The 25,256-nt window shown below is 34.6% G+C and overlaps 4 protein-coding genes across 6 annotated transcripts; 2 read left to right on the top strand and 2 right to left on the bottom strand.

Annotated features, from left to right (window-relative positions):
• On the bottom strand, positions 1-2,226 carry LOC118739518 (retinoblastoma-binding protein 5 homolog; the record flags this gene model as incomplete). Its single annotated transcript, XM_036470889.1, is given in 7 exon segments — positions 1-126; positions 188-816; positions 939-1,058; positions 1,115-1,296; positions 1,369-1,575; positions 1,629-1,849; positions 1,914-2,226. Coding segments are annotated over 7 exon segments (1,464 nt in total). The 5' UTR covers positions 1,933-2,226.
• Positions 2,227-3,608: 1,382 nt separating this feature from the next.
• LOC118739516 (eukaryotic peptide chain release factor subunit 1) lies at positions 3,609-18,627 on the top strand. 3 transcript variants are annotated; one of them, XM_036470885.1, is made up of 8 exons: positions 3,609-3,768; positions 5,701-6,114; positions 12,195-12,370; positions 12,444-12,913; positions 12,992-13,147; positions 13,262-13,459; positions 13,796-13,943; positions 17,950-18,627. In XM_036470885.1, exons 2-8 carry the CDS (start codon positions 6,029-6,031, stop codon positions 18,030-18,032), a joined length of 1,317 nt encoding a protein of 438 aa, XP_036326778.1. In that variant the 5' UTR covers positions 3,609-3,768; positions 5,701-6,028; the 3' UTR covers positions 18,033-18,627. The 3 variants fall into 3 exon arrangements, with proteins under 3 accessions (XP_036326778.1, XP_036326780.1, XP_036326779.1); XM_036470887.1 differs by lacking the exon at positions 17,950-18,627 and adding an exon at positions 15,004-15,352; XM_036470886.1 differs by lacking the exon at positions 3,609-3,768 and adding an exon at positions 4,532-4,840.
• Positions 18,628-20,821: 2,194 nt separating this feature from the next.
• Positions 20,822-22,451, top strand: LOC118739517 (DNA/RNA-binding protein KIN17). The gene has a single exon (XM_036470888.1). The coding sequence runs from the start codon at positions 20,964-20,966 to the stop codon at positions 22,194-22,196; it is 1,233 nt and encodes a 410-aa protein (XP_036326781.1). The 5' UTR covers positions 20,822-20,963; the 3' UTR covers positions 22,197-22,451.
• Positions 22,452-22,510: 59 nt separating this feature from the next.
• LOC118740212 (toll-like receptor 3) lies at positions 22,511-25,253 on the bottom strand (the record flags this gene model as incomplete). Its single annotated transcript, XM_036471710.1, has 3 exons — positions 22,511-22,965; positions 23,036-23,163; positions 24,039-25,253. Coding segments are annotated over 3 exons (1,569 nt in total), but the record flags the coding sequence as incomplete, so codon positions are not given.
• Between the last annotated feature and the right edge of the window lie 3 nt (positions 25,254-25,256).

The following is a 25,256-nucleotide window of genomic DNA, read 5'->3' as shown; positions in this document are numbered from 1 at the left end:
AGCTAAGCTATGAAATGTAAATTTGTTAAAACCTAAAATGCTATTTTTTTGGACGTCCAGCTGTTTTCTTTCCACCTACCGGTTGCTTGTCCTTATTTGTTTTGCTTGAAATTAACGGATGTGTCTCTGCGTTACAAGAAACGTTTAATTAGTGTTTATGTCATAACTCTCTATGCTATATACTTACCATCCACTGGAGCATCCGGCAATGAGATATCATAATTATTCACTTTCCGCTTTTTCGCCGCCGTTGCATCGTCATAATCCTGAGATGTTGCTTCGTTTTCTTTCGACAATGACACTTCCACACCGTCTTGCATAGTCCAACCATCTTCAGGATCCTCTACCTCAGGCGCCATTGGTAGAAATTGTAATGCATTTTCATCTTCACCCTCCTCATCGGAAGAACAAAATGCAGCAACTGGTTCTACTTTCTGCACATCCACTTCAATTTCTTCATCCTGCTTCGCATCAGCATTCAAATCCACCGATTTATCTTCATCAGTTATGTCAAATTCCGATTCGCGTTCCTCATATTCAACATTTTCATCGAGCTCCTTGAAGTCTGGCGCAAATGCAGACCAGTTTTCCACTTGATTTTGTGCCCAAATGGAAACGAGTCCCGAGCTTATGCTAGCTATAATCGGACGCACGGGATGCCACACAACATCAAGCAACAGTTCGCCTTTCGTGCCATGCAAAATTTTCACTAAATTACCAATAGATTTCTCCCAAATGTAGAGAGCATGTTGGCGTGCGCTGCCAGCGCAAATGTATTCGCCATCCCCGGAGAAGCAGCATTTTTTCCATGTGGTTCTGTAAGGTATTATATAGGAGATTAGTTTTAAGACCATGTAAAATAATGGCCAAGCTTTAAATAGTTTAATTTGATTACACCTTTGTGTTCTGAATCAGCATTTATAAATTACTTTACTCACTTGTTCACTAAATCCTGCAATTTTTGTATAGGCTCAGGTTCGCCATCTTTCCCCAGTGCAATAATCTCCTTTGAATCGTAAACACGTATAACACGATCTGAGGTGTTTATTAAAAATGCGCTGAAAAATAAGTAAAAGCTGAAAAAAGAAGAAATTACGTAAATACAAACACTTACTCCCCTCTTCTTGCGAATTCTATACTTTTTACAGCCGTCGCACTTGAAGAGCCTACAATAATACGAAAACTCGCGACGATTTCCAACGTTTCTGCATTTAAAACCAGAATTTTTCCTTTTGCATTGCCTGTGTAGATATGTTTACCACGACGATCGAAAGAAGCAACAATATTTAGATCACCCTATTTAAAAAAAAAAAATTAAATCCGCATATAAAAATACAGCTCAAAATAAAACAGTGCCCCAAAACTAACATCTGAATCCAAAGGCAAACATTTGTGCGTGTCTCCAATTTTTACCAGCACTGCGGCATAACGCATGGGACACACAAGGAAACGTTTGTCATTGCGAGGATCGAATTGAACTTTCAACACGGGTGATGGAAAGCGATATTTGTGCTCGCAATCACCACTAAGTACGTCCCAAATGCAAACATTGTTGTCTGTAGATGCAGATAGCAGCTGTAAAATTTATGAAAGTCAATTTTATGAATTTAAACTTAAAAAATGCCTACTTTGTGACCATTGCGCGTCCAACTTAAACTGCACACGGGGTGCACGTGAGCTGAGATGATTTTCGCAATACCCCGTGTTAAAAAATCCCACACAACAACGCGTCCATCATTACATCCGACCGCCAATAAAGTGCCATATTTGTTGAAGGCACAAGTTACCGCTAGCGATATGCAGTCCAATGAGCCATCAAATTCCTCTGGATAATTCTGACCAAAGGACTCTAGCGAAAGACAAAACTGTGGTTAATATTTAAATACCTAATATGTGTATATGGTTACACTTACCTAATAACTCTAAATTCATACTTAATAATAAAAGCTGATTTGAGTATTTACTTTAAAAATGCTGCGACCTAAAATTTATTTGGCGGGCTTCTTTCTATAGCTTGCTACTACAGCAAGTTAGCTTTCAACACACACAATTATTTTCGTAATATCAAAACTCCATTGTTGATTGGAATAGTTAACAGCTTAACCCGTGGATCGCAGGATTCCGTGGATTCAAGATGTAAAACAATTACCAAAATTTTCATCCAAAATAGGGACGCCGCGCACGCTTATCAACAAATAGCTGAACAGCTGATCGGTTTTACTCCTGATTGTCAAAAATGTAGAAGGGGAAATTTAAGTGAATCGGATAGACAATCGAACTTTCTTAGTTATCGACTGCAATCGATAAACTTTAAATTTTTTTTTTTTTGTAATTTAAAGTTACTTCCTAATTCTTTATAAGAAGAATTAATTGGCCAGCAAAAAAGCTTAAAACGCCATCTCCAATTTTAGATTAAATTATAAAATTATAAATTAATTTCAATGTCCTATTAATGATGAAGTATTTTTGAGAATTGGGTATTTATCACGTGAAATGTTATATTTGTTACATTTGAAAATTATATGATCAGTATTTTCAACTGTATTACAAAATTCGCAATTTGGGTTTGGAAAAATATTCATTTTTGATAATGTCTCCTTGCAGAAAGTGTGATTTGTTAGAATTCTATTAATTTGTTTAACTTCTATTGGTGTCATTTTATTTGAATTTTTATGAAACCAAGGTTTATTCTGAATGTTTGGAAATATTTCTCCATAAGATTTTCCTTTAGTTTAAAAAAAAAAATTATTAAATGAGGGAAACTAAATCTAGGTACACATAGGAACTGTCAAAAATCTTCGTACGTTCAAAAGTTTCTATTTTGAATATCAATCTACTCACAATCACTAAATCGAATCGATTATTTATTTTATACAAACAATATTCCATTTTGTATCACAATAGCGTATATTTGTTACCCAAAAAGTTTTGAATCGAAATTCCTATCTTTTTGTTTTATCATGCAATAATGGCTGCGTTTCTTTATACATTCCGGATAATCCAATTTCACAGCCGGAATAAACAGAATGCGTTTGAAATATACGTCAACATATCATCAGGAACGTTCTAAAGAATGAATAAACAAAAAAGTTTATTCCAAACGTTCAGAATGAATAAAGAAATGCAGCCAATATGTTACTTTCTTCGCATTTGTTTTCGCTCTATTACTACAAATCCCATTGAAACAAATGCTGCTTTTTATTTGAGTTCTTTTGTTATAAAATCCTTGAAAACACCTAGCGTACCATTTTAGATTCAGTCGTCGTAACTTCCACTACTTCATAGTCATTCAATTTTGCTTTCTCATCATGAACGCCATTCTGTACATAAAAACAAGTACCGAAATTCTAACATCCTCTTACTTTTTTGTTTAACGTACCATTTCAGGGGATTGTACAAAAGTACTAAAACTGTTACGTAATCGTACACAGAAACCATTAAAATACATACATCAGATTCGTGTACTATTTGTTGGCTCATTTCAACGCGAACCTGCCAACGGAAAGGCAACGTTTTGTCATCGTCATCGGCTTTGGCATCATCAGCAAAAAAAAGGAATAGAGCAGAATCCAAGGTGTAGCGCCGTGATAAACGTACGTACGACAATTGCAATACAATACAACCCTGTCCTTTCTGCTGCGAAAATTGCACATGGCTTGAAGTCCATGCAAGTGCACGACTCCAACTCATGCCAATATATTCCATTTCTAGTGTTTATTTTTAATAGATTTTTGTGCGAAAACGAAAAGTAAACGGTTTTAAACTCATGTAAGTAAAAATTCGGTATGTAGCTGTTGGGTAAATAGCAAAAAAGTACGTGGTCGGAAAAAATGGCATTACAAAATCGGTGTTTTTCGATAGTGTATGTGTGTCTGTTGAGCGAGTGGACGTGTGCCCGTTGAAAAATAGAAAAAACTGCGTGAGAAGAATGGCAGATATTTCGTACTTTTTCAAAAAAGTACGCGTACGTCATCAGAGATTACGATATGGCGCGCGATGAGGAGTGAACGAGCAAGATATACATATGGCTTGAATAAAATGCATGTTTTTTTATACAAAGTGTGAGCATGTTAAAAGGGTTGCTGTTGTGCAATACTGATTTTTATTTTTATTTTTTCTAAATGTAGAGGCAGCAGGGTTATTTTCCGTTCGTGCTTCAAAGTATTGGCATGTTTGCAAAATAGTACTGAACGATCGGAAAAATAACGAACTAGGTGTACGGGTACATTTCGTAGGATGTTCTATTTTTTTGGAAAATCAAGGTCTTTAACCATAAAAAGGTCTGTTTCGCATTTAAAAAACGCAGTTTAGTAATACTTGAATACAATTATGAAGTGTATTTGTGTAATATGTATTCGTGAAATTAAGTTATCAACCGAACGTTATTAAAAAAAGTGTTGAAAGCAATGAATAACTGTACTTTGTCTATAATTGTACGTGATCTGAATAGTAAAGAAGTACGTTGTTCTTTCCAAAAATATACGAAACATGACTAGTGAGTCACCGAAAAGTAGTACGGCAGCCAGATCAACGAGAAAATAGTACTTTATGCTATACAAACGAGTACAAAAAACTATCGTTCAGTTTTGTTGCAAACCTACTAGTATGACGGCCAGTGCATGGAAGAAGTACAAGTATTCGTGAAACTGTAAAAAATTAATGCGGAACGAATGAAAACGAGAATTTCTCTTGTGTCGTTTGGTAGCAAACATTCCTAGAAGGACAGTGTGACAGACAGGCAGGCAGATAGTGAAAAGATATAGCCCACGTTCTTGCAGTTGTTGTGCGGCTGGTTGTTTCCCAGCTTCAAAAGACTGACCGTGCCAGAGTACAATCAATTGTAAGTTTCGTGCAGGAAATTGGCTTTAAAACGGGGAAGTAGCATATTCGACAAGTATAATCTAGTTTAGATTTGTGTTCATAGAAAAAATATTACAATAAGAATATATAAAAAGGTAGATTTTCTTTTTTTTGCAAACGTGTGTGTATAAGGCCAGAGTGTGACAAAGGCAAAGCAAGGCTGTACAAAATAGTCGAAAAGAGAATGTAGGGTAGGAAGAAAAGTGTATGCAACAGAAAAGACAAAAGAAAATTGCCACGAAGTGAAGGCGAGTGTATACGTCCGAATTATTCAACTACATAAGTACTAATGTATCTTTAAATAAAAAGTTTTGGAATACAAACCAAATAACTGAACGAAAGTGACGTGAACAGTGAAAGTTTAACTTTACAAATTCATAAAAATAAAAAAAAATATTTCCTATAAAATAGTGTGGAGGAAAATCTTGAAAAATAAAATATTGCAAATAAAAACCCAACCTTGTTTCGTTCCGTTCCTGTTTTGCAAATAAAAGAGAAAAAGAATTTCAAGAAGCAAAAGAAAAAGCAGTACACGTTTATTTCTCCCGCTCTCTCTGGTTATTTGAGAGAGAGTTTGTGTGTCAAAAATAAAAGGGTGAAGTGACAGATGCAAGGGAGAAAACTTTTAGAAGTTTGGTAAAATTTGTAATAGTAAAAAGTGATTAAGTGAACTATTTTAGCGATTAAGTGATAAGAAAAAGTGAATGTGGACCGCGTTATCAACAATATTCTTTTCTTTTGATTATCTGCGTACTCATAAATATATACATATACTTTTTTTCTTATTTTAAAATTACATATTATTTTAGAATTATGCATTTCATATTTTCCATTTTTCAGAGTACTAATCAATCAGGAAGGCATTAAAGTACGGCGTTTAAACTGATTAAAAACAGAAGAATATACATAACATCTCAAAGCCGTTTCGAAGCATATAAAAAGACAAATTAAATAAAAGTGCTTTACAAAACGCACACATAACTTCTAGCAGAAAAGCCGCAATTCCAAAAATTCGTTTGAGGATACGAAAAATTGTAATTCTATTAAAAATCTCCAGTCAACAAAAACACTTGGAATTTAGTGTGCAGCGAAAGCAGTTACTACGGACGGAAGGAGGAAAAAGCAGTGAACGTCGTAAAAAGCAGTGTAAATAAAGAACTCCATAAACATGTCTGGGGAGGAAACGTCTGCTGATCGCAATGTCGAAATTTGGAAAATCAAGAAACTCATCAAGAGTTTGGAGATGGCACGAGGGTAAGTGAACTTCATTTTTATATTGTCGTGAAGGCTATTTGAAAAAAATGCGAGCATTTACAGACTTCTAAAATAGGGGCTGAAAAATTTTCACTTAAAGTGTGTATTTTTCCATTTGTATCCACCTAAACAACACTTTGTTCCACTTGAAACAACCACTGTTTACATTGCGAGTTTTTTGAGAATTCAACCACCCACTGATCACCTACTACATACTATGTATGGAAATGTAACACAAGCTAAGCTGGCATTGGCAGTTGTTATTGTATATGGCGTCCTTATTTCATTTACTCAGCTGCATGTTAGTGACGTTATGGGGCCGCTTGCTGACGCTATATCGCTCCTCAGTGGGTGGTTGATTTTTTATTTAATTTTTTTTTTGTGGAGAAAACTCCATGATTACTCCTATTTTCTGATATTCACATGCGCCTGCTGCCATTTGAGACTTTGCCTACTTTCTTGCTCCACTGAGTGTTCAAGACTATGTATTGTACATTATGTCTGTAATTGCCATAATTTTCCTGTGTTGTATGCGCAAACAAGCGTGCGTGCTGCACACAATCTGCCAACAATGGTAATAACTAGGGCTCGGAATCTTATGCAAATGCATGTTTTTTACTGGGCATCTTCAAATGAAAATGGTTAAGTTATCTTTACGAATCATGAAATTTCCTTTAAAATGGCATTGTGCATATTTTTGCATATTTTGCAGTAAATGCATGGTTTTGTATATTTTTCAAAAATACCTGTTTTGGCATACATATTGCGTATATTTTAGAATATTTTACAATAAATGCATATGCTTTTGCATATTTTTGCTTTTTTTGATTTACAACCATTTAAATTTACTGCGAAATCTCTGGACAAAAAAAATTACATATAATTTTTTCCGAAATATTAATCTGAATATCTTCTCGGATAGCCAAGCGGCCATTAAGGAACTCTCTTGATCTCAACCATTGGAGGACTGTAGAAGAGAGCTGGCATATATCTCTGATAAATACGAAATTACCCTATTATGGGTCCAGGGACATAGGGACATCAGTGTGCACAGGGTACTTGCCCGTTGGGGTACATGCTCAAAGGATTTGATTGTCCTTCAACAGGTTATGTCGCAGTTGCGACGACCCTGGCTCAAAAGAGATAGTCGAATACTTCATGTATAAGTTGTCCAGCCCTCGAAAGAATGAGGCTTAAGACACTCAGTAAGCCATTACTGCAGAATGTTTTAGAGTGAAGCTGCTTCTCTCTGTATGACGTACTGAAATTCATTAAAGCCGCCAAATTACTGTAGGTTATACGAGTTGTGGAATCAAAATGGCAAACTTGCTAATTGCTTGTCACTAGTGTGACGATCCAGTTAAACCAAATAAATATTCATCTGAACCAGGATTAAACTGTCAGTGGTTATATTTACACAAGATTGTAACTGTCTGCTTGATTATAAACTAATTTTATACATAAATGTGTATTGAATTTTGAAGGGAATTGTTTTCGTTACCTGTTAAAATATATGTGTTATTTATTTTTGTACCGACAACGAAATATTAGGGAAATATTTTTAATTCCATATTTTACTCGTTTATGGCGCAAATTTTTGAATTTGAAGTGCATATTATATGCGCATATTTTCGATTATTTAGTGCATGAGATTCCGAGCCCTAGTAATAACAAACAAAAGGGGGAAAAATGATGCATTATATTGCGAGTTGTACTATAAAACTACGTTTATTATTCACAGTTAACGAAGGCTGCATGTGCCATATGAATAATTGCCTTGTAATATATCCTTGATCGTTTTTCAATATTAATAAACTATATATGATAGATTTAATTAAAATTATTGATATTGAATTAAGATTTTGAGAATTAACACAACGGTTTTCTTTGTCATTGATAATACACATTTTGTTTAGGGGAAATTTTTTTAAACTTTTGATACAAAGTCGATGTTTTTTTTTTAAATTTCAATAAAATATAGCGTTTACTTATTTCGCATTTTGGGACTTGTGTTTATGGGAACGGCGAATTTAACTTATTTTTTGTTAAGTTTTCGCATATGCCATTTTTGTTTGGCTTATCCAAATCGTTTTTCGTCTCTTTTCGTTTCCCAAGCTGTTTCCATTTGAGAAAAGTCGATAGCATTTTTAGTAATTTCCTAAGCATGCACTTACCCGTGCATAAATTATAATTGCCATTATTATGCCCCACTTGGTTACTTGTAATTTACCTAAGTATTTCTGACGAATAGTAAACAAATTGACTAAGTCTGTGACTAAATTCTCTTTATGCAAAAGCCGAGGTGTGCATATATATGTGTACAAATATATTTCTGTATGCATGTATTTATGTTATTGTTTTTCATTAAATATGCTATGTGCGTGATTAAGGCGTTCATATTATAGGCTTATGCAGGTATTTTTGTTTGTTTGTTTTATTTTCATGCAGTCGTGTGCAGCACATTAAATTTAATTCGAAGGTATACCCATTTGGATTTGTTTTTTAACAGACTTAACAAAAAGGAGAAGGTTATCAATTCGTCGGAATATTTTTTATGTATGTATGTATGTATGTACATATGTATGTAACTTTGGACCACGTTAACCGATTTCTTTAATTCTTTTTTTAAAGGAAAGCTGTTACCTCACAGGTAACATACTAATTTGGTTTAAATCCGATCATTAGATCATGAAAAAATTAACGATAATCTTAAGTTAAATATTTATATGAGAATTGAAATCGGTTTTGTTTCATGTTAAAAAATTAATTTTTAATTATTTTTATTACTACTGATTTTTACTCTTCGTCGATTCAAGCTATTTTGTGTATGTATACCTTTTTTTGGATTAAATAGTTAGAAAGTTTTTCGGTGCTTCCGAAAGATAAAAAGTGTGATGTATGTAATCTTTGTATGCATTTTTTAGGGAATTTCCGTCATAACTTGTAACATTTTTTCGTATGCAACCCGGTTTCTGCGCGTGTCATCTTCGTCAGTGGCATTTTTTGTTATTTTTTATTTATGTATACGAAAAACAAAAATTGCATACTTTTATGAATAAACATAATTTTTTTTATTCTATTTTATTGCATTTTAAGTTTTCTTATATTAGCGTGTTTTATTTAATTTTAACTCCTATATTTTTTAATTTTATTCAGTTAGCTTTTCATTCTGAATTATTGGCATTTCATCAACGATGACTCATCGTGTATTAGCTGATTGAGAGGAGGGGGTCAAACAAGAAACACCGCATGGCTTTTGACAGCCGCAATATCTTCTTGTTGTATTCAAGCGAGCCGTATATGATTAACTTTTGTATGCACTAAATTTTCTAATCGCGACACTAATATTCCTTTTGCACATTTGTCTTTAAAATAAAATTGTTTGTCGAAACACTTATTATTTAAGAAACCATGGAAAATTATGAATATCTTTCGAAAAACTCATTAATATGTCGTTACCTTAATATAGAAAGCCCTATCTCAAAGTGCCGCTGAAATACAAAAAGTCGTAACTAACCAAAAATCCAAAATTCACATGCATAAATAATAAGAAAAGACTTTTTCTTAAAATATCTGATCTTTTACTTGATTTGTTCAAATAAATTTAAGTGAAAGTTGTGAAATTTTAAGAAAAAGCGATTGCCCAGTTTTTATGCATACGGCCCAATGTGTGAATAGACTTATGAGTTTGTAAATATATTTTTTTAATAAGCTTTTTTAAATTAACTAAAAAAATCTTGTTGTACTAATACCTTTTCTGAGTAAATAAACAAAAAACAATGGAAAGAAAATATAAATTATTACGTAAAAGTTATATAACTAAGTTTTAATAAGGTACACCCATACATATCTTTATAGTACACTCATAAAGTTGCGTATAGTCAGTTCAATATTATATGTAGTCTATAACCCAAGGCACATTAATTTGCCTTGCTATAACCCTGGTGCCATTCATCTCTTTTGTCTTGAATCGCTTTTACTACTCCGTTACTCCATTTTGTAAGTGTGTGTTTTCTCTATACACTTGTTTTTTTTTGTGTTAATTTTTATTTGTGTCTCGCACAATGTTGCAAAATTTTCTTCAGCTACTTACTACATACATATGAACATACATACATATGTACTTGCCAACAGCAAAAGCAGCCAACAGCATTACCAAAGCTGTCAGCAGCGCAACTAAAACCTCGATGCCGCACCAATGTTGTCCGCTTCGTGTCGGTTTGAACTGGACTTTGTTGGCTCCGACTAGTGACAGCAGGCAAGCATAATTTTTTATTTTTTTTTTGTATTTTTGTTTACAGCTTGCGATTTTTTTTAGCACTTACCTTGTTTTTATGAACGCCGCTCCCCCTGTTTTGTATGTATGATTATTTTAGTGCTTTTAGTTGATGCGCTAGGTAGGTTGGAGTTGGATTTATACCCGGTTCGGCTGCCTAACTCTACCTATTCCGGCTTACCAAACAGTCAGTCAATTAGTTACTGTCGCCATTGTTTCTGAGTGTTTTTTTACTCTTATTAGTCGCTGCTGCTGCAAGCGGTACATATTTTGTTATAGTAAAAAGGTTTTATAGCATAATAAATGTTTGCTGTTAGTTTGTAAAAAGGGTTTGCCAACTTGCCTGCTGCGTGATTTTACTGTGGCTTTTTAGCTAATTTTTTGTATTCACGCCTGCTCCTTTTTCCATTAAAGTTTTATTGCTCATATAAAATTAATAATACTCGCCGTGCGCTGTCTCCTTTTCTGCTGCCAACTTTATTTTTATTTTTATTTTTTTCGTTTCCTTTGCTCATACCAATGCAGTTTTAGCTGGAAATCGTGGCTTTTGCGGTAAGACCGTTGCTACTCTCTCACTCCACTATATTCCTCGTGTTTCACTCTTGCTTTATCTTTGCTCTGCAACAACATTGCTGGTAGGCAAACCCACCCAACAACCTTCCATCTGCTTCACCAGCTGTTGTTGTTTTGCGTGCACTTGCTCTTAATATTCTTAACATTTGTTGTTGTCTTGTTTTACTTTTGCTGATAACAATGATTGGACTGCTAGCTAGCTGCTGGCTCTTGCTTGGTTGCTTCTAACTCGGTTTGGCCAATTTGTACCGGTTTGAAGTTGTGCCAACTTGTATTTGACGTGCAGCGAAGCATGAAAGAAACAGAAATGAAACGGTAAATCTGCTGAGGGTAAAGCAAAATAAAAATCTGACTTTACTTGAAAAAAATCGCGCTTCGAAAATGGTACTTTTTGCGGTACACACCGACATGGGGACGGAACTCTGCTCTTTTGGCACTTGATTCTATTTGCTTGTCATACTTTCCAATGCACCAAAGGAGCATGAAATCTTCGCGACAAAATCAATTGCATCTATTTTGATTATGGCCAAAGTCCCCTGTTGAAGCTAGAATCAGCCAAAAATGATTATCGAAGGTTCACTTTCTCCATCATCTTTTGCATTTAAAGCTTTTTATTTGTGAATATTGATTTTTCTTTCAAGTCTGCATAAAACTGGCATAGAATAATTAATTTTTGTGTGAAAATTATTACAAAATGTTTGCTGTGCAAACAAACTGGACAGCTGGGTGTGAAATATTAAATACATTTCCCTTACCAAAGCTAAATATAGTCAGCAAACAAGCTGTCTAGATATACAAACCATGTGCTATTCGCACTATTAAATAGCTTCAATTCTACTTCCTGCCAGAAAAAAAAACGATAAAATGCATATATGCATATGGGCGAAACCAGCGAAAAGTACCGCAAAAAAAAAAATTATAAAGTCCTATATCTAACTTATTTATAGCCGATTTGGCTGTTTTTTAACCGACTTCAAAAAAAGGAGGAGGTTATCAATTTGTCGGAATATTTTTTTTTTATGTATGTTACCGCATAACTTTGGATCACGTCAACCGATTTCGAAAATTCTGCTTGTATCGGGAAGGTAGTGTCTCAGAGGTGGTCCAATAGTAATCTGGTTTAGATGCGATCATTGAGTCATTAACCCATAATACCCATATATAATATATACTTTTTAAATTTTCAAATGAAGTAAGTTTATTATAACCGATTTTTTTTTCTCTTTTTTAGTAATGGAACAAGCATGATTTCATTGATCATACCGCCAAAAGATCAAATCTCACGTGTCAGCAAAATGTTAGCCGATGAATTCGGCACAGCGTCCAACATCAAGTCACGTGTCAATCGTTTGTCCGTCTTGGGCGCTATTACATCGGTACAACATAGGCTTAAATTATACACCAAAGGTGAGTGCCCATATTTTTATATATATTTTTTCTCTTCTCGTAACTCCATCTTTTCTTCTTATTTCACTTTTAGTGCCTCCTAATGGTCTGGTCATCTACTGTGGCACCATTGTCACAGAAGAGGGCAAAGAGAAGAAGGTTAATATCGATTTTGAACCCTTCAAACCGATTAATACATCGCTTTATTTATGCGATAATAAGTTCCACACTGAAGCGTTGACCGCTTTATTGGCCGATGATAATAAATTCGGTTTCATAGTGATGGATGGTAATGGCGCTCTCTTTGGTACACTACAAGGTAATACACGTGAAGTATTGCACAAATTTACTGTCGATCTGCCGAAGAAGCACGGGCGTGGTGGTCAGTCAGCGTTGCGTTTTGCACGTCTGCGTATGGAGAAGCGTCACAATTATGTACGTAAAGTTACCGAAGTTGCTACGCAATTATTCATTACGAGTGATAAACCGAATATTGCGGGCTTAATTTTAGCTGGTAGTGCGGACTTCAAGACCGAGTTGAGTCAATCTGATATGTTCGATCCTGTAAGTGGTGAACAAATAAAAGCGCGAAGCAAGAGCGGGATTTTTACATATTCTTTTTTCCGGTTTTGTATTTTTTAGAGACTGCAATCCAAGGTTATTAAGCTGGTGGATGTATCGTATGGCGGTGAAAATGGTTTTAATCAAGCGATAGAACTGGCGGCTGAGTCATTGCAGAATGTTAAATTCATACAAGAGAAGAAACTCATTGGACGTTACTTTGATGAAATTTCTCAGGTGAGTTGGTGGCACCGACGAAACGCTTTTCTAAATAAATATTAAAGAAGTATTTGCTTTTCGTGCATGTATTTTTGCGTCGTTATTAAAAATGCTAACAATTCTCTTTTCTAGGACACTGGAAAATATTGCTTTGGTGTAGAGGATACCTTGCGCGCCTTGGAATTGGGTTCCGTTGAGACTTTAATATGTTGGGAAAATTTAGATATACAGCGTTATGTATTGAAGAATCATGCGAACTCCACGTCGAACACAGTATTGCATTTGACGCCCGAACAAGAGAAGGATAAGTCACACTTCACCGATAAGGAAGTGAGTTGTTGTACAGGAATAAGGAGTATAGTCTGCTGCGATTCTGAACTTAAGCTACTAAGCGGTTTTGTGCTGGCTATATTTTTTTATAACTCAAACCAACGGAAATATTTCTTATTTACATATCGTCACCTGAAATGCATTGGATTAACGTAACACAAAATCCAAAATTCACAGGTCCCCACATCGTTTTATGCACATATATGTAAATTTTCTGAACTTTATAACGTTTTTAGCGTCTCCTTAAAAAAAATTGTTAGTCACGGCTTTTTGCATTTAGGGGTCGATATGCAATCTTGTCAAGTTTTTTATATTAATGTAATTTCCCATTTTCAGAGTGGCGTTGAAATGGAATTAATCGAGTCTCAGCCGTTGCTCGAATGGCTGGCGAACAATTACAAAATGTTCGGTGCTACACTTGAGATTATTACGGATAAATCTCAGGAAGGCAGTCAGTTTGTGCGAGGTTTCGGTGGCATTGGTGGTAAGTTTCACTAAGCTTTTTGGCACATTAGTTCACTAATTTTGTTTTTTAAGATGAAGAATTTCACAGAAATTTATTTTAAAGTCGTTAAAAAATACCTAAGTGAAAATTAGAGTTCATTTAGGGCCAAATTCACAGTGCGTAGTTAACTCAGAATCGGCAGTTAACTACAGATTTTCACTACAAAAATGGGTGGTTAACTGCCGATTCTAAGTTAACTACGCACTGTGAATTTGGCCCTTAGAAAGTGAATTGTGAAATAGCAAAATTTCTAATCATATGAATTCGAAGGGCTTTTATGTAATTTTTGGCATCTCAGACTCTTGAATAAATTATTTTACCCTCGTGTACCGCGACATATGCAAGGTCTGTTACCGGTATATTGTTAAAATTTTCGATTATTTATTGATGTAATCATTGCTAAATTTATCGATATCGTTATTTATATGATCTTTGATATAATTATCGTCATATTTATCGACCAAGTTCGAACCGTTTTTTATCCACTTTGTCTTCGTTATATGTGGTTATCGATATACTTTTTAAATTAATGAATGCATTTAGCGTTATATTTATCAGTTTATGCAGTTACTTATATCGTTATCGATATGATGACTGTCGAAATATTCATCGACCGATCCTACTTTAGTACTGCAGTTTAATTACACAACTCACTCACAATAAATTTCTGTGAAATTAGCTATTTTTTTAATTTATTGCTTTTTTATGTAATGTTATATTAAGAACAGTTTGGCTAAATGACAAAATTTCTCTTTCTCTCTTTTTTATTCCTTGTCGCTGCTTATGTAAATGGCTAAAATGAAATACCAATTATTTGCAATTGTGATATTTTGCCACCAAAAAAATATCCCATATCATCAATGTTCCTTTTGTCAAAACAAAATCCTCTTACTCGGTCGATTACTCCTTTTATTTTTTTCTATTGTATAATATTACTTTCTTACAAAACTTTTGTCCACTCAAATCCTTTATATCACTATTGCGGGGTTTCTTTTGTATCTTAATTTGTTTTATTTACGTTCGAATTTAACGTTTCTAGGAATTCTGCGTTATAAAGTCGATTTTCAATCACTGCAGGCTGATGAACCTTTGGAAGATGTTGACCTTGACGACTATTAAACGACAAAATACGAGTCATCTACATTTCTCATCTCAATCTATCTCTCACGTTGCTACTATTTATATATATATATCTATATATAAATTTTCAAATATATATAAATCCTTTCGCGTCACACGGCAACCCAGCAAGGAAAATAGTATTGTAGTGATCATAGCAGATTTTTTCGTGACCACATCTACATACTTATTTTAATTCACTACTAGAATTTAAATGCTGAAAATGAAATCAGTCAATAAATTACAGAATTTTGGGTTGAGCAAAACAACGCGCGCATGCACATTAATAATGTAAATTTATTTGTTTGAACATTCTTTTACTAAAAACCTTTTAAAGTCATAATTTCTAAATGTAGAAACAAGAAAGATCTTAAGCAAATCAAAGACGTATTAAATTCTTAAAAATAACTTTTCCAATTGGCGCGTAAACACCATAAAGGCAGCGAAGCTTGACGGTTATTGACGCGTTAGGAAAGCAGCCTGTTAGTTGAGTATAATACGGAAGCAAACAATAATACAATTTATTTATATGATAAAATACCTTTAAAAATAGTTAATGAGAGCCATACGTTCAAATTCAACTGAAATTAACAAAAAAATAAATAACATTTAATAAACATGAGAAGAAGAAATCTGAAAATTAAAACGTAATTTATAAACGCATACAAAAACAACTATATTACCAACGTAAAGAATATAAAACAAAAACAAAAAGCATACATATATACAGAATACGTATACATATATATTTCAACATGGATAAATAAAAGGAATGACCTATCAAAAACAATAGAAAAATAAATGATGCAATAAAATGAGAGTATGTAGTGGAGAAAAGTAGCAGAGAGTTGAGCAGGATAAAGTCAAAAGAATTTATTTTGAAATATATATAACACAATATTCGCGTTGTCAGCGAACAACAAAGTGACTAGCAGGTGTGATTGGACCCACTGAATGTTGTAGGATACTATTTTTCATAAGGCTCCGACTGCTGGGGAGGAGAAAAGGGTATGTTTTTTTTTTTTAGTTTTTCGCCTCGTCACAACTCATGCTTCTTTATGTGACCTTTAATTTTCGCGAGCTTTCGAATTTAATTTAGGAAATCCTGTAAATAAATTTACCATTCAGCGCTTGAAAGCGTCTAAATGTCTGATTCGCTTTTGACCAGCTTCAATTTGACTCATAGCGAACAGCTTGGTTGATAATTAGTCTGTTCCTTTACCCGTCAGATTTACAGGATTTAAAGTATAAACGCAATCAAATCACTGAGTAAAATTGAGAATTTCGTCGTCGCAAGGTTATCGAAGGAAATATTTGATTTTAGTGCAGGAAGAGTATATGTCATATTTATGAAACGACTATGATACATTTAAGGTCACTTTATAGATTCGGAATAATATATAGAGCCGTAACCGCCAAAAGAACGCAAGCGAAATTTGTTGTTTTTTTTTTTCAAACATTTTTTGATGCAGAAATATTCCAAGATCATCTAGATGCATTTCTCCACCAAAAAGAAAACTTTTACAAAAATTTCGCTTACGTAAAGACATATGTATCCATCTAGCCAGTTTGTGCCATTAAGATATTTCAAATATCTAATATTTGTCGTTTTCAAGTCGCACAAAACTAGTGAGCTAGAAAACGGATGCAGATTCAACAAAAATTGCTCTGTAGCACGTTAAAATCAGAGTTAATAAAACTAAAAAAAAAATGTTATTTTCAATTTTTATTTGTTAAGTTCGAAAAATATCTGGATGCTAATCGAGAGTTTTTTGCAACGCTTAGAACATGTTGATTTTTAAAATCAAAATTTAAAACAAAAAAATTCAAATAGAAAAAAAAAATCGTGTATGGGAACCTCTTCCTATCAATTGAGTGACGCGTTTTTCAACTTGCGAGTTAAAAATAAAAGCTCGTAAGTGAAAAAATCAAGTCACGAGTCAAAAAATTAATTCGCCAGCCGAAAAACTAATTTGCGCAAGTCCAAAAATAGAAATGAAAGTAAAATTCGCGAGTCCAAAAATTATACAGCATGGTGGTAGGTGGACAATTTAGGCACTCCGTTTGAAATTTTTTGGTTTTACTTCTTTCTGACTGTTCGTGCAATTTTTCGGTGTAAAAACTACGATTTTATTTATGACTTTCATTCGGTTTCCCATTTCTTCAAAAACTGAATTTGGTTTTTTATTATTTTTTATTTTTTTGTGTTTAATTTGACACATCCACCCTAGCCTAGCGCTCCATTTATAATATTCCTTATATCCGTCCTCTTTTTCTTCACCTGTCCTTATGGCTTAAGCTCTCCTATAATTTTTTGTAAGCGTAAACATTAGACACTGCAGTGTGCTAGTTGAACACTGCTAAGGCAGCCAAATACATATGTATGTATGTATGTACAAGTCGTAGAGGTAAATATCGTTGCGTAAAAATCACTCACGCATTTACTAAATTAATTCAAGCATTTGTAGGTTTTTGAGTTCTTTGTTTTGTATTTGTTTTTTTTTTACTAGCGGATTTTGTTTTTTGTTTCTAAGAAAACTTATACATAATTTATTTATGGATACTACATATGTATGTAAAATGCCATTTCTTTGTGTAACTGTATTTCTGTGGGCTGTGTTGTTAAATTATTGTAAATTTGAAGAAAAAGCTATAAAATTGTATTGCAGATCAACAAAAAAAGAAAATATTTTCTATAATCTATCAGTTTTAATTAACTTCACAGTCCAGTTTTTTATGTTTAATTTGGTATTGAAAAATTTTAGTTTATCATTTTTAATTTAGATCATTCAATTTTATAATGCCCTGCAAATATAATACTGATATGTGCTATTTGTTTTCCTCTTTCTTTTTTTTCCTCCTCCAGGCATTTTGCGCTACAAAGTGGACTTCCAGAGTATGCAGCTCGACGAAGTTGACAATGACTACTACGACATAGATGAATATTAGACAATTTTTTTTTGTTTTTTTTTTATACTTTAAAAAAATTTTCTCTTCCATTTGCAAAAATAATGAAATAATACATGTATTTAAATTCAAAATCGAATCAAGTAAAAAACCACACTTTCAAGGCGAAAGGAACTCTGCTGGCATCACAAAGTGAAAAATCGCGCGAATATTCATCGAATTGTTGGTGATAAGATAATTGTTGACTAGCATAAAACTTAAATTATAACTAAGAATAACAAATTTCCAAAATTCAGAAGACTTAAGCAAAGCAATACCTCAAATGGAAGCAGCTTGCAAACGAACAATTAAAGCTAAGTAAATATTCAGCATCACACTGCGAAAATGGCTAAAAAATCCAAATTCACTTTTCCAAAAAAGCGTAATATTCGAAGTGATAAAACAGATTCGTTTGCCAACATCCGGCTAACCAACGTTCATCTTGCATTCGTCGTTTTCCAAGGGTTGAGTTCATTACACGCGCGTCACTACTCTGCTCGTTTACCTGCCTGTCTGTTTCTGTCTGCAAAGCAGTCATCGCGTGTCTTCGTTGACGGTAAAGCATTTCTACGCCTAACAGCGTCGTTAATTTAGTTTGGAAAAGGAAAATATGGAAGCAAACACAAATTAACAAATACAACTAAATTTGCGAAGAAGTATTTTTGTTAACAAAAATAAGTAAACTTGGATGATAATTTATATACACGTATACAAAACAATATAAAAATATACATAATTGAAAAAGGCAAAAAACATGTAAAATAAAAAGAACTGCTCCCAACACCCACATGAGGAATCAAGAAAATAAACAAGAATTTAACGGCTAATAAAGTTTTAAAAACAAAAAGCCTTCAAGTTGTTGTTCAATTGCTTTATTTTTAAATGTTTGGCAAAGTTTGTTTTAGCACTTTGTGCGTAGGGGTCTAGTTCCGTTCGATACTTTAGTGGTAGCGGTATTTTAATCAAAGTTAGACTGGGGGAAAAAATAATGCGATAATGGTGTTGCATGACTCATACGAACGATGTGAGAAGCGTTTTCACGAGCCCAGGGCCCGAATCGTGGCATTCGATATCGAACGCAACTCGATTCGAAATTTGATTTTGAGATCACGGCATTCGATAGCGAGTGCGTTTCGTCAATTCAAATTGTATTGCGACTTAGCAATGCTCAACCGTTGAATGAATATGAATGACAATAGTTTTTTTTAAGAATCTTATGGGTCGATTACGGATTGCAACCGAACTTCAGTTGTGTGGCCAGTGACTGAAATACTATTACAGATGGCAACTGGAAGCTGGCAACTAAATTGCTATATTGGCAACTGCATTTTTGCGGTTGCCGCAGAAATTTTGATTGATATAATTTATTTTTCAACTGTTTCTCCAGCTTATGTATTTACACTCAAGTCTTAGTTGCTGGTTCTTCAAAATTGTATTACCTTCAACTTTATAGAACTTAACTATTACTAAGTTTATACGTAAGCTATTTGCAGATAAATATAATTTGCAAATACCCATGGGCGTAGCCAGGTAGGGGAAGGGGGGTGCTCGAGCCGACCCCACCTAACTTTAAAATTTTCCTTATATATATATAAAATAGTACCCTGAAAAGCCAGCTTAATAGGGTCGAGCCCCCCCCCTAAATTTCATTCTGGCTACGCCGATGCAAATACCTAACTCACTTTTTATTCGATGGTGAAAAATTCTTTTTTAATATTGCCTGATTATAAAAAGGCAATAATATGACCATCGAAAAAGAAAATAAGCCTAAGAATGGCGGCGTCTTGCGCTTAATTGCAAATAGTACCACTAATCAATACTTATTTGCGTGATTTAGTTATTTGCAAATAAAAAATTAACTCGGCGTTTATACGGCAAAGTTTACCATTTTGCAAATTGTTATTTGCAAATAATACGTGCGTATAAACGTAGTATATAATTGCTATTCGTAATATACATTTTCATTTCAGTGGCGTTGCCCATCGGCAACCCAACTGCGCTTGCGTTGTCATCCATAATCAACCCATTAATATGCCTTATCCTGAGTTTCGCCTGAAAAAATTCGGCCGAAAATTTGTCATCCGCCCATAGTAAAACCATGGAAACCAAAAGTGAAAAGTGACCCCGTTCGGGGAAAATGTAACTTATCATAAGGCTGTTTTTCTGTGCAAAAAAACTCATTCGCGTCTCAATTTTTTTTTTTTCAAATACTGCCTCATCTTAATTCAACTTGGAATGACGCTCGTTCATATACCTTTCTCTTTCGTTCTTTGAATGAGTTTATTAGCAAAGAAATAAAAAGGGTGAGTTTTTCTTATACCAATCTTTGAAAAAAGTTAGAAACAGCATCAAAAATCGCCCATGCGAAAGCCCTATTATACCAATCTTTGAAAAAAGTTAAAAAAAACAGCATCAAAAATTACATAAGTATGTACAAATGTATGCATGGCTTTGGTATTTTACGTCTACGTTTACACAAATATATGGAATTATATTAAACTATACCAAATTTGCGGCCGCTGTGGGGTAGTGGTAAGCAGTGCGCGATTCCACTCCGCAGCGCCTGGATTCAAGCCCTGGTTTTTTCTTAACAGCGGTCGCCCCTCGGCAAGCAATGCCAAACCTTCGAGTGTATTTCTGCCACGACAACTCGCCACGTTGCAAACTAGAGCACAACATCATCAAGTTGCACCGACGGTCGCAACGTTTATGGCTTGCTTTATAGTACAATTGACAGTGCTTTGGACAGAACACTCAATGCAACCCTACATTGCTATAATCAGCTGTTGGCTTTGACAATTCGCTTCTCTGTTTACTATTTACCTTAGGACGAGTCTTCAAGTGCACTTTAATTTATTGTGCATCTAATAAACGTTTAATTAATTAAAATAATTACATTTAATACACATCAGAGACACACCTTATATCTACAGCATGGGCCGCGCTGAAGTTGGTACGCCCAAGTACCTCGCCAATAAGATGAAGGCGAAAGGTCTACAGAAGCTCCGCTGGTATTGCCAAATGTGTGAGAAGCAATGCCGTGACGAAAATGGCTTCAAGTGCCACACCATGAGTGAATCCCATCAGCGACAGTTGCTGCTGTTCGCCGATTCACCAGGAAAATTCTTACATAGCTTCTCTAAAGAATTTTCAGACGGCTATATGGAATTGCTGCGGCGACGCTTTGGCACCAAGCGCGTCTATGCGAACAAAGTTTACCAGGAATATATTTCTGTAAAAGATCACATACACATGAACGCCACACGTTGGCTTACATTATCAGACTACGTTAAATGGCTTGGTCGTACTGGCCAAGTGGTGGCTGACGAAACCGAAAAGGGTTGGTATGTCACATACATCGATCGTAGTCCAGACGCATTGGAACGGCAGGCAAAGGCCGAAAAGAAAGAGAAAATGGAGAAGGATGATGAGGAACGTATGATGGAATTTATTGAAAAGCAAATAGAAAAGAATAAAACTAAAGAGGGTGCACAACCGGACGAAGCGGAGAAATACACCGAACTCAAGCGTGACGAAGAGCAGCCATTAAAGTTGGATATAAGATTGGAAAGGAAGTTCAATCCAGATACCAAGTTAGGGCCGTCTGCGTTAATACTAAAGCGCCCTAAGCTTGAGACACGTGATGAGGAAAACTCAGCGGAAGATGAGGACTCTGAAGTGGAGGAAAAAGTATTTAAGAAACCGAAAGCGCCTAAGGTGAATAAACTGAAAGAAACTCATAGAAACGGTAAAAAATCAGCACTGGATGAACTAATCAAGGAAGAGGAAGCGAAAAAAGAGCGTGCAAATCGTAAAGACTATTGGTTACACACGGGCATAGTTGTAAAATTCATCGACAAAGCAATGGGTGAGAAATTCTACAAACAAAAGGCGGTGGTGCAGGAGGTTATCGAAAAATATCGTGCGAAAATCAAGTTTTTAGATACAGGTGATAAACTAAAAGTAGATCAGGCGCATTTGGAAACTGTCATACCAGCGTTGGATAAGCCCATATTGGTATTGAATGGAGCCTATCGTGGATGCGAAGCGATATTAAAGAGCTTGGATGAACGCAACTACTGCGTTACTATAGAGATCGCGCGTGGTCCTCTCACAGGACGTGTTGTGGATAAAGTACAATATGAAGATATATCGAAGATTTATTAACGATAAACCAATTTAATATTTTTGTAAATAATTTAAGTCAGTTTGATATTAAACGGTATACAAATTTGCAAATAATTAAAATCAGAAATAGAAATTCTCTTAAAAAATGAATTTCAAACTATTTATGATATTTCCTATTCCGTCGTAGTCTCAACATGGTCATTCGTTAGGGCGTTAGTGTAGGTGCATGCATGCTATAAAATTCGAACAGTTTACATATATTAGATTTCTTAATAAATCAAAGACATTTCCGTAATTTCTTATGTCGTTTTCCTCTTATAATTCACTACTTTTTGCTTACATATTAATACAATTTAACTATGTATACATTTATAAAAATATCAAAAAAGCTATGTATGTAACCATTAATACATAAAAATAACTGCTATCAGGTACAAGTGTTTAGCTTTGCATTGATAATCTTTTTATTAATTGAGCCGTTTTCTAACCATAGTTTATTTTACTTTTTTTTTAGTAAATTTTTTATTTTTTTATTTTATTAATAATCAGGCAGTTTCAGCAGCTTTGTAATCCAATTCCCAGTTATTTAAGCGACTCTGCATGGGAAGTACCAATGTGTTCCAATGAGCGTCGCAAACGTTTCCAAAAATATTTACGCTCTTCCGGACTGATTTCATGACCCTTGGCGCCGGGCCATTTAACATATGTTTTCACTTCCATAAGGTATTGTAGTGTCTTCGGACGCTTGGCTCGTGGTATATCCTCGAGAAAGACGATTATTAGATGTTCTTTGCTCACCTCGAAAATGCTGTGAAGAGAAAATATGTGAAATGGGAGTTTAAATTGAGCTAGAAAGGGGGTGATTAAAAAAAACTCACCGATGTTGTGCTAAATGCATTTCGAATTGACACCAGTGACTGAGTAAAAAATTTGAGGATATAATTAGCATTAGAGCACGCGAGCGATCCATACAGGATATGATGTTTTCGAGTATGGCGACACCGATCTGGAAAGAGAATGGAAAGTATGAAGCATGATTCTATTAGTAACAAACATTTTACGTTTTATTTTATCTTTTATTTAAATTATTTTAGTTAAAGTTAATTTATTTTAACCCTTTCTGGACTGTATGCCTATAAATAGAAATACCTATCGAATTGAGAGCAGAACAATTGTCCTTGATTGTAGTTGGTTTGACATATGAATATCATGGAAAAAGCATGAACAGTTTACGTGGCGAGCTTAGCTCAGTGGGTAGACCACCAGTGACCGCGGTTGAAGAAGTCTGATGAGGAAATGTGGTGATCTCCGAAATAGCAGCTATTACTTCTATCTTTGTAAATTATTGTTGTTTTACCACAATATTTTTTCATAAAAAACAGCCATAAAAAAGCTCCCTAAAATTGTTGAATATGAGAAATAATAACTTTTTTAAAATTAAATTTCCTCGTATTTTTTGCTATCAAATGTTTTCCCTTGGAAACTAATACTTTCTTAAGTTAAGTATGTCGATGCATTTGGCTTATTTTAAAAATATTTTTTCCAACAAATACTTTCATTCAAATTGTGTGCTTAAAAAATGTGTTTCTAATTATATATATTTTTTTTCTTAAAAATCGCCCTTTTCCATTTTTTTTCTAAAATATTTACTTTTTCTTTAAAAATATTTGTTTTTCTAAAAATCGTTTTTTTTAACTAAATTTTTCCTTTTGGTAAATATTTCTGTTTCTAAAATTTTATGATAAAAAAATGGACTAAAAATTTTTACGAAGATACGAAAATTTGAACTTCACACAATTTCCTTTATGAGCGGAAAACCCCTTTGGGAAAAATGTTTCCCTTGGTCCTGAAAGGGTTAAGTCAATAATCACTTCAGCTCACCTGAAAATCACGTTCGTGCAAACATATCGATATATTACCCGCCTCCTCTACGTTCGGTAGCAATTCTTCCAGCACCCAATCGCGATCGCTCTCACAGTAACTAATGAAAATGTCATATACCATGTTGGGGTCGTTTTCGGCCAACTCATTAAATTGTTTTACCTGTTTCTTGGTAGCTACAGATAACAGCGCTGCCGATTTCAACGATGAATAGTAGTAGTATATGTGCCAGCGCTTAAGATATACAATCACGATCAGCAAGGTTACTCCCAATAGCGTACAAATGATACCAATAAGAATTTCTGTTAATTTATTTATATCCTCTGCTATGCCGCCAATTAGCGCAGACTGACAATTGAGTTGCATTAATTGCGTACGAGTGGTGCCATTAAAGCACCAATAATGATCCTCTGCATAGTCAATTAATTGGAATTCAAACATTGAGTCATTTATTTGCCCGCTCCCGTAAGAATTTGACGATACCATGGCGCATTCGTCCATTTCTTGAGCATTTGAGCGGAGGATTGAATAAGTCTTACGCCCTAGAGCTCGCACACTTGGCGTTGTACGTCGACCCATTTTGTATTTGAGTATATTTGCAGAACTTTTTTCTAAATTCTTGGTATATTGCTGCATTAGGATTGATGGTATCATTGATGCAAATTGCGTGTCGTTAATTGGCCATTTTTCTTTTTGTTCCATAACGAGATGTGGCACTTCCTTGAGTAAAGCGCGCGCACATTCAGCCTTCTTGTTGTTGATCGCAGCAACTTCTACTAAATCATGCAGCAGACAGTCGCATAAGAAATTATTTTCGCCTAGGCTGAGGTAGTCAAGGTGCTTGAAGTCCTTAAACATTTCATAATTGATCTGGTTGATATTGTTATGGTGTAGATTTAGCAAACGGAGATCGGTGTTGTTAGCGAATACCTGATTGTACCAGTTGCCAATGTTATTTGAGCTCAGATCGAGCGCATGCAAATTTCCCAGCGCTGCAAAATCATCGGCTGATAACAAATTGATGTTATTGCCGGCCAAATCAAGAATACACAACTTTTCCATGGGCTTCAACCAATCCAAATCTTTTAAATTTGATTGCTCAAAGAATAAATATTCCAAGCTATCCGCAATACCTTCAAAGGCACCATCGATGAAATTGAACGCCGCATAGGGATTGCCGGATAGGTCAAGACCCACAAGACCGGTATTTTTGAAAAA

This window comes from Rhagoletis pomonella, unplaced genomic scaffold, assembly GCF_013731165.1.
Source record: "Rhagoletis pomonella isolate Grant_MI unplaced genomic scaffold, Rhpom_1.0 Rhpom_scaffold_00005, whole genome shotgun sequence".
Lineage (NCBI taxonomy): Eukaryota > Metazoa > Arthropoda > Insecta > Diptera > Tephritidae > Rhagoletis > Rhagoletis pomonella.
The sequence above is the reverse complement of the archived record's forward strand: the minus strand, read 5'-3'. Positions and strand labels throughout refer to the sequence as shown.

What these genes read in the sequence shown, in the direction of transcription:
- LOC118739516 (XM_036470885.1), top strand. Translation starts at nt 6,029, where the DNA reads ATGTCTGGGGAGGAAACGTCTGCTGATCGCAATGTCGAAATTTGGAAA. An exon ending in AGTTTGGAGATGGCACGAGG is followed by an intron (nt 6,115 to 12,194) that starts GTAAGTGAACTT and finishes TCTCTTTTTTAG; the next exon opens with TAATGGAACAAGCATGATTT. An exon ending in AATCTGATATGTTCGATCCT is followed by an intron (nt 12,914 to 12,991) that starts GTAAGTGGTGAA and finishes TGTATTTTTTAG; the next exon opens with AGACTGCAATCCAAGGTTAT.
- LOC118739517 (XM_036470888.1), top strand. Translation starts at nt 20,964, where the DNA reads ATGGGCCGCGCTGAAGTTGGTACGCCCAAGTACCTCGCCAATAAGATG.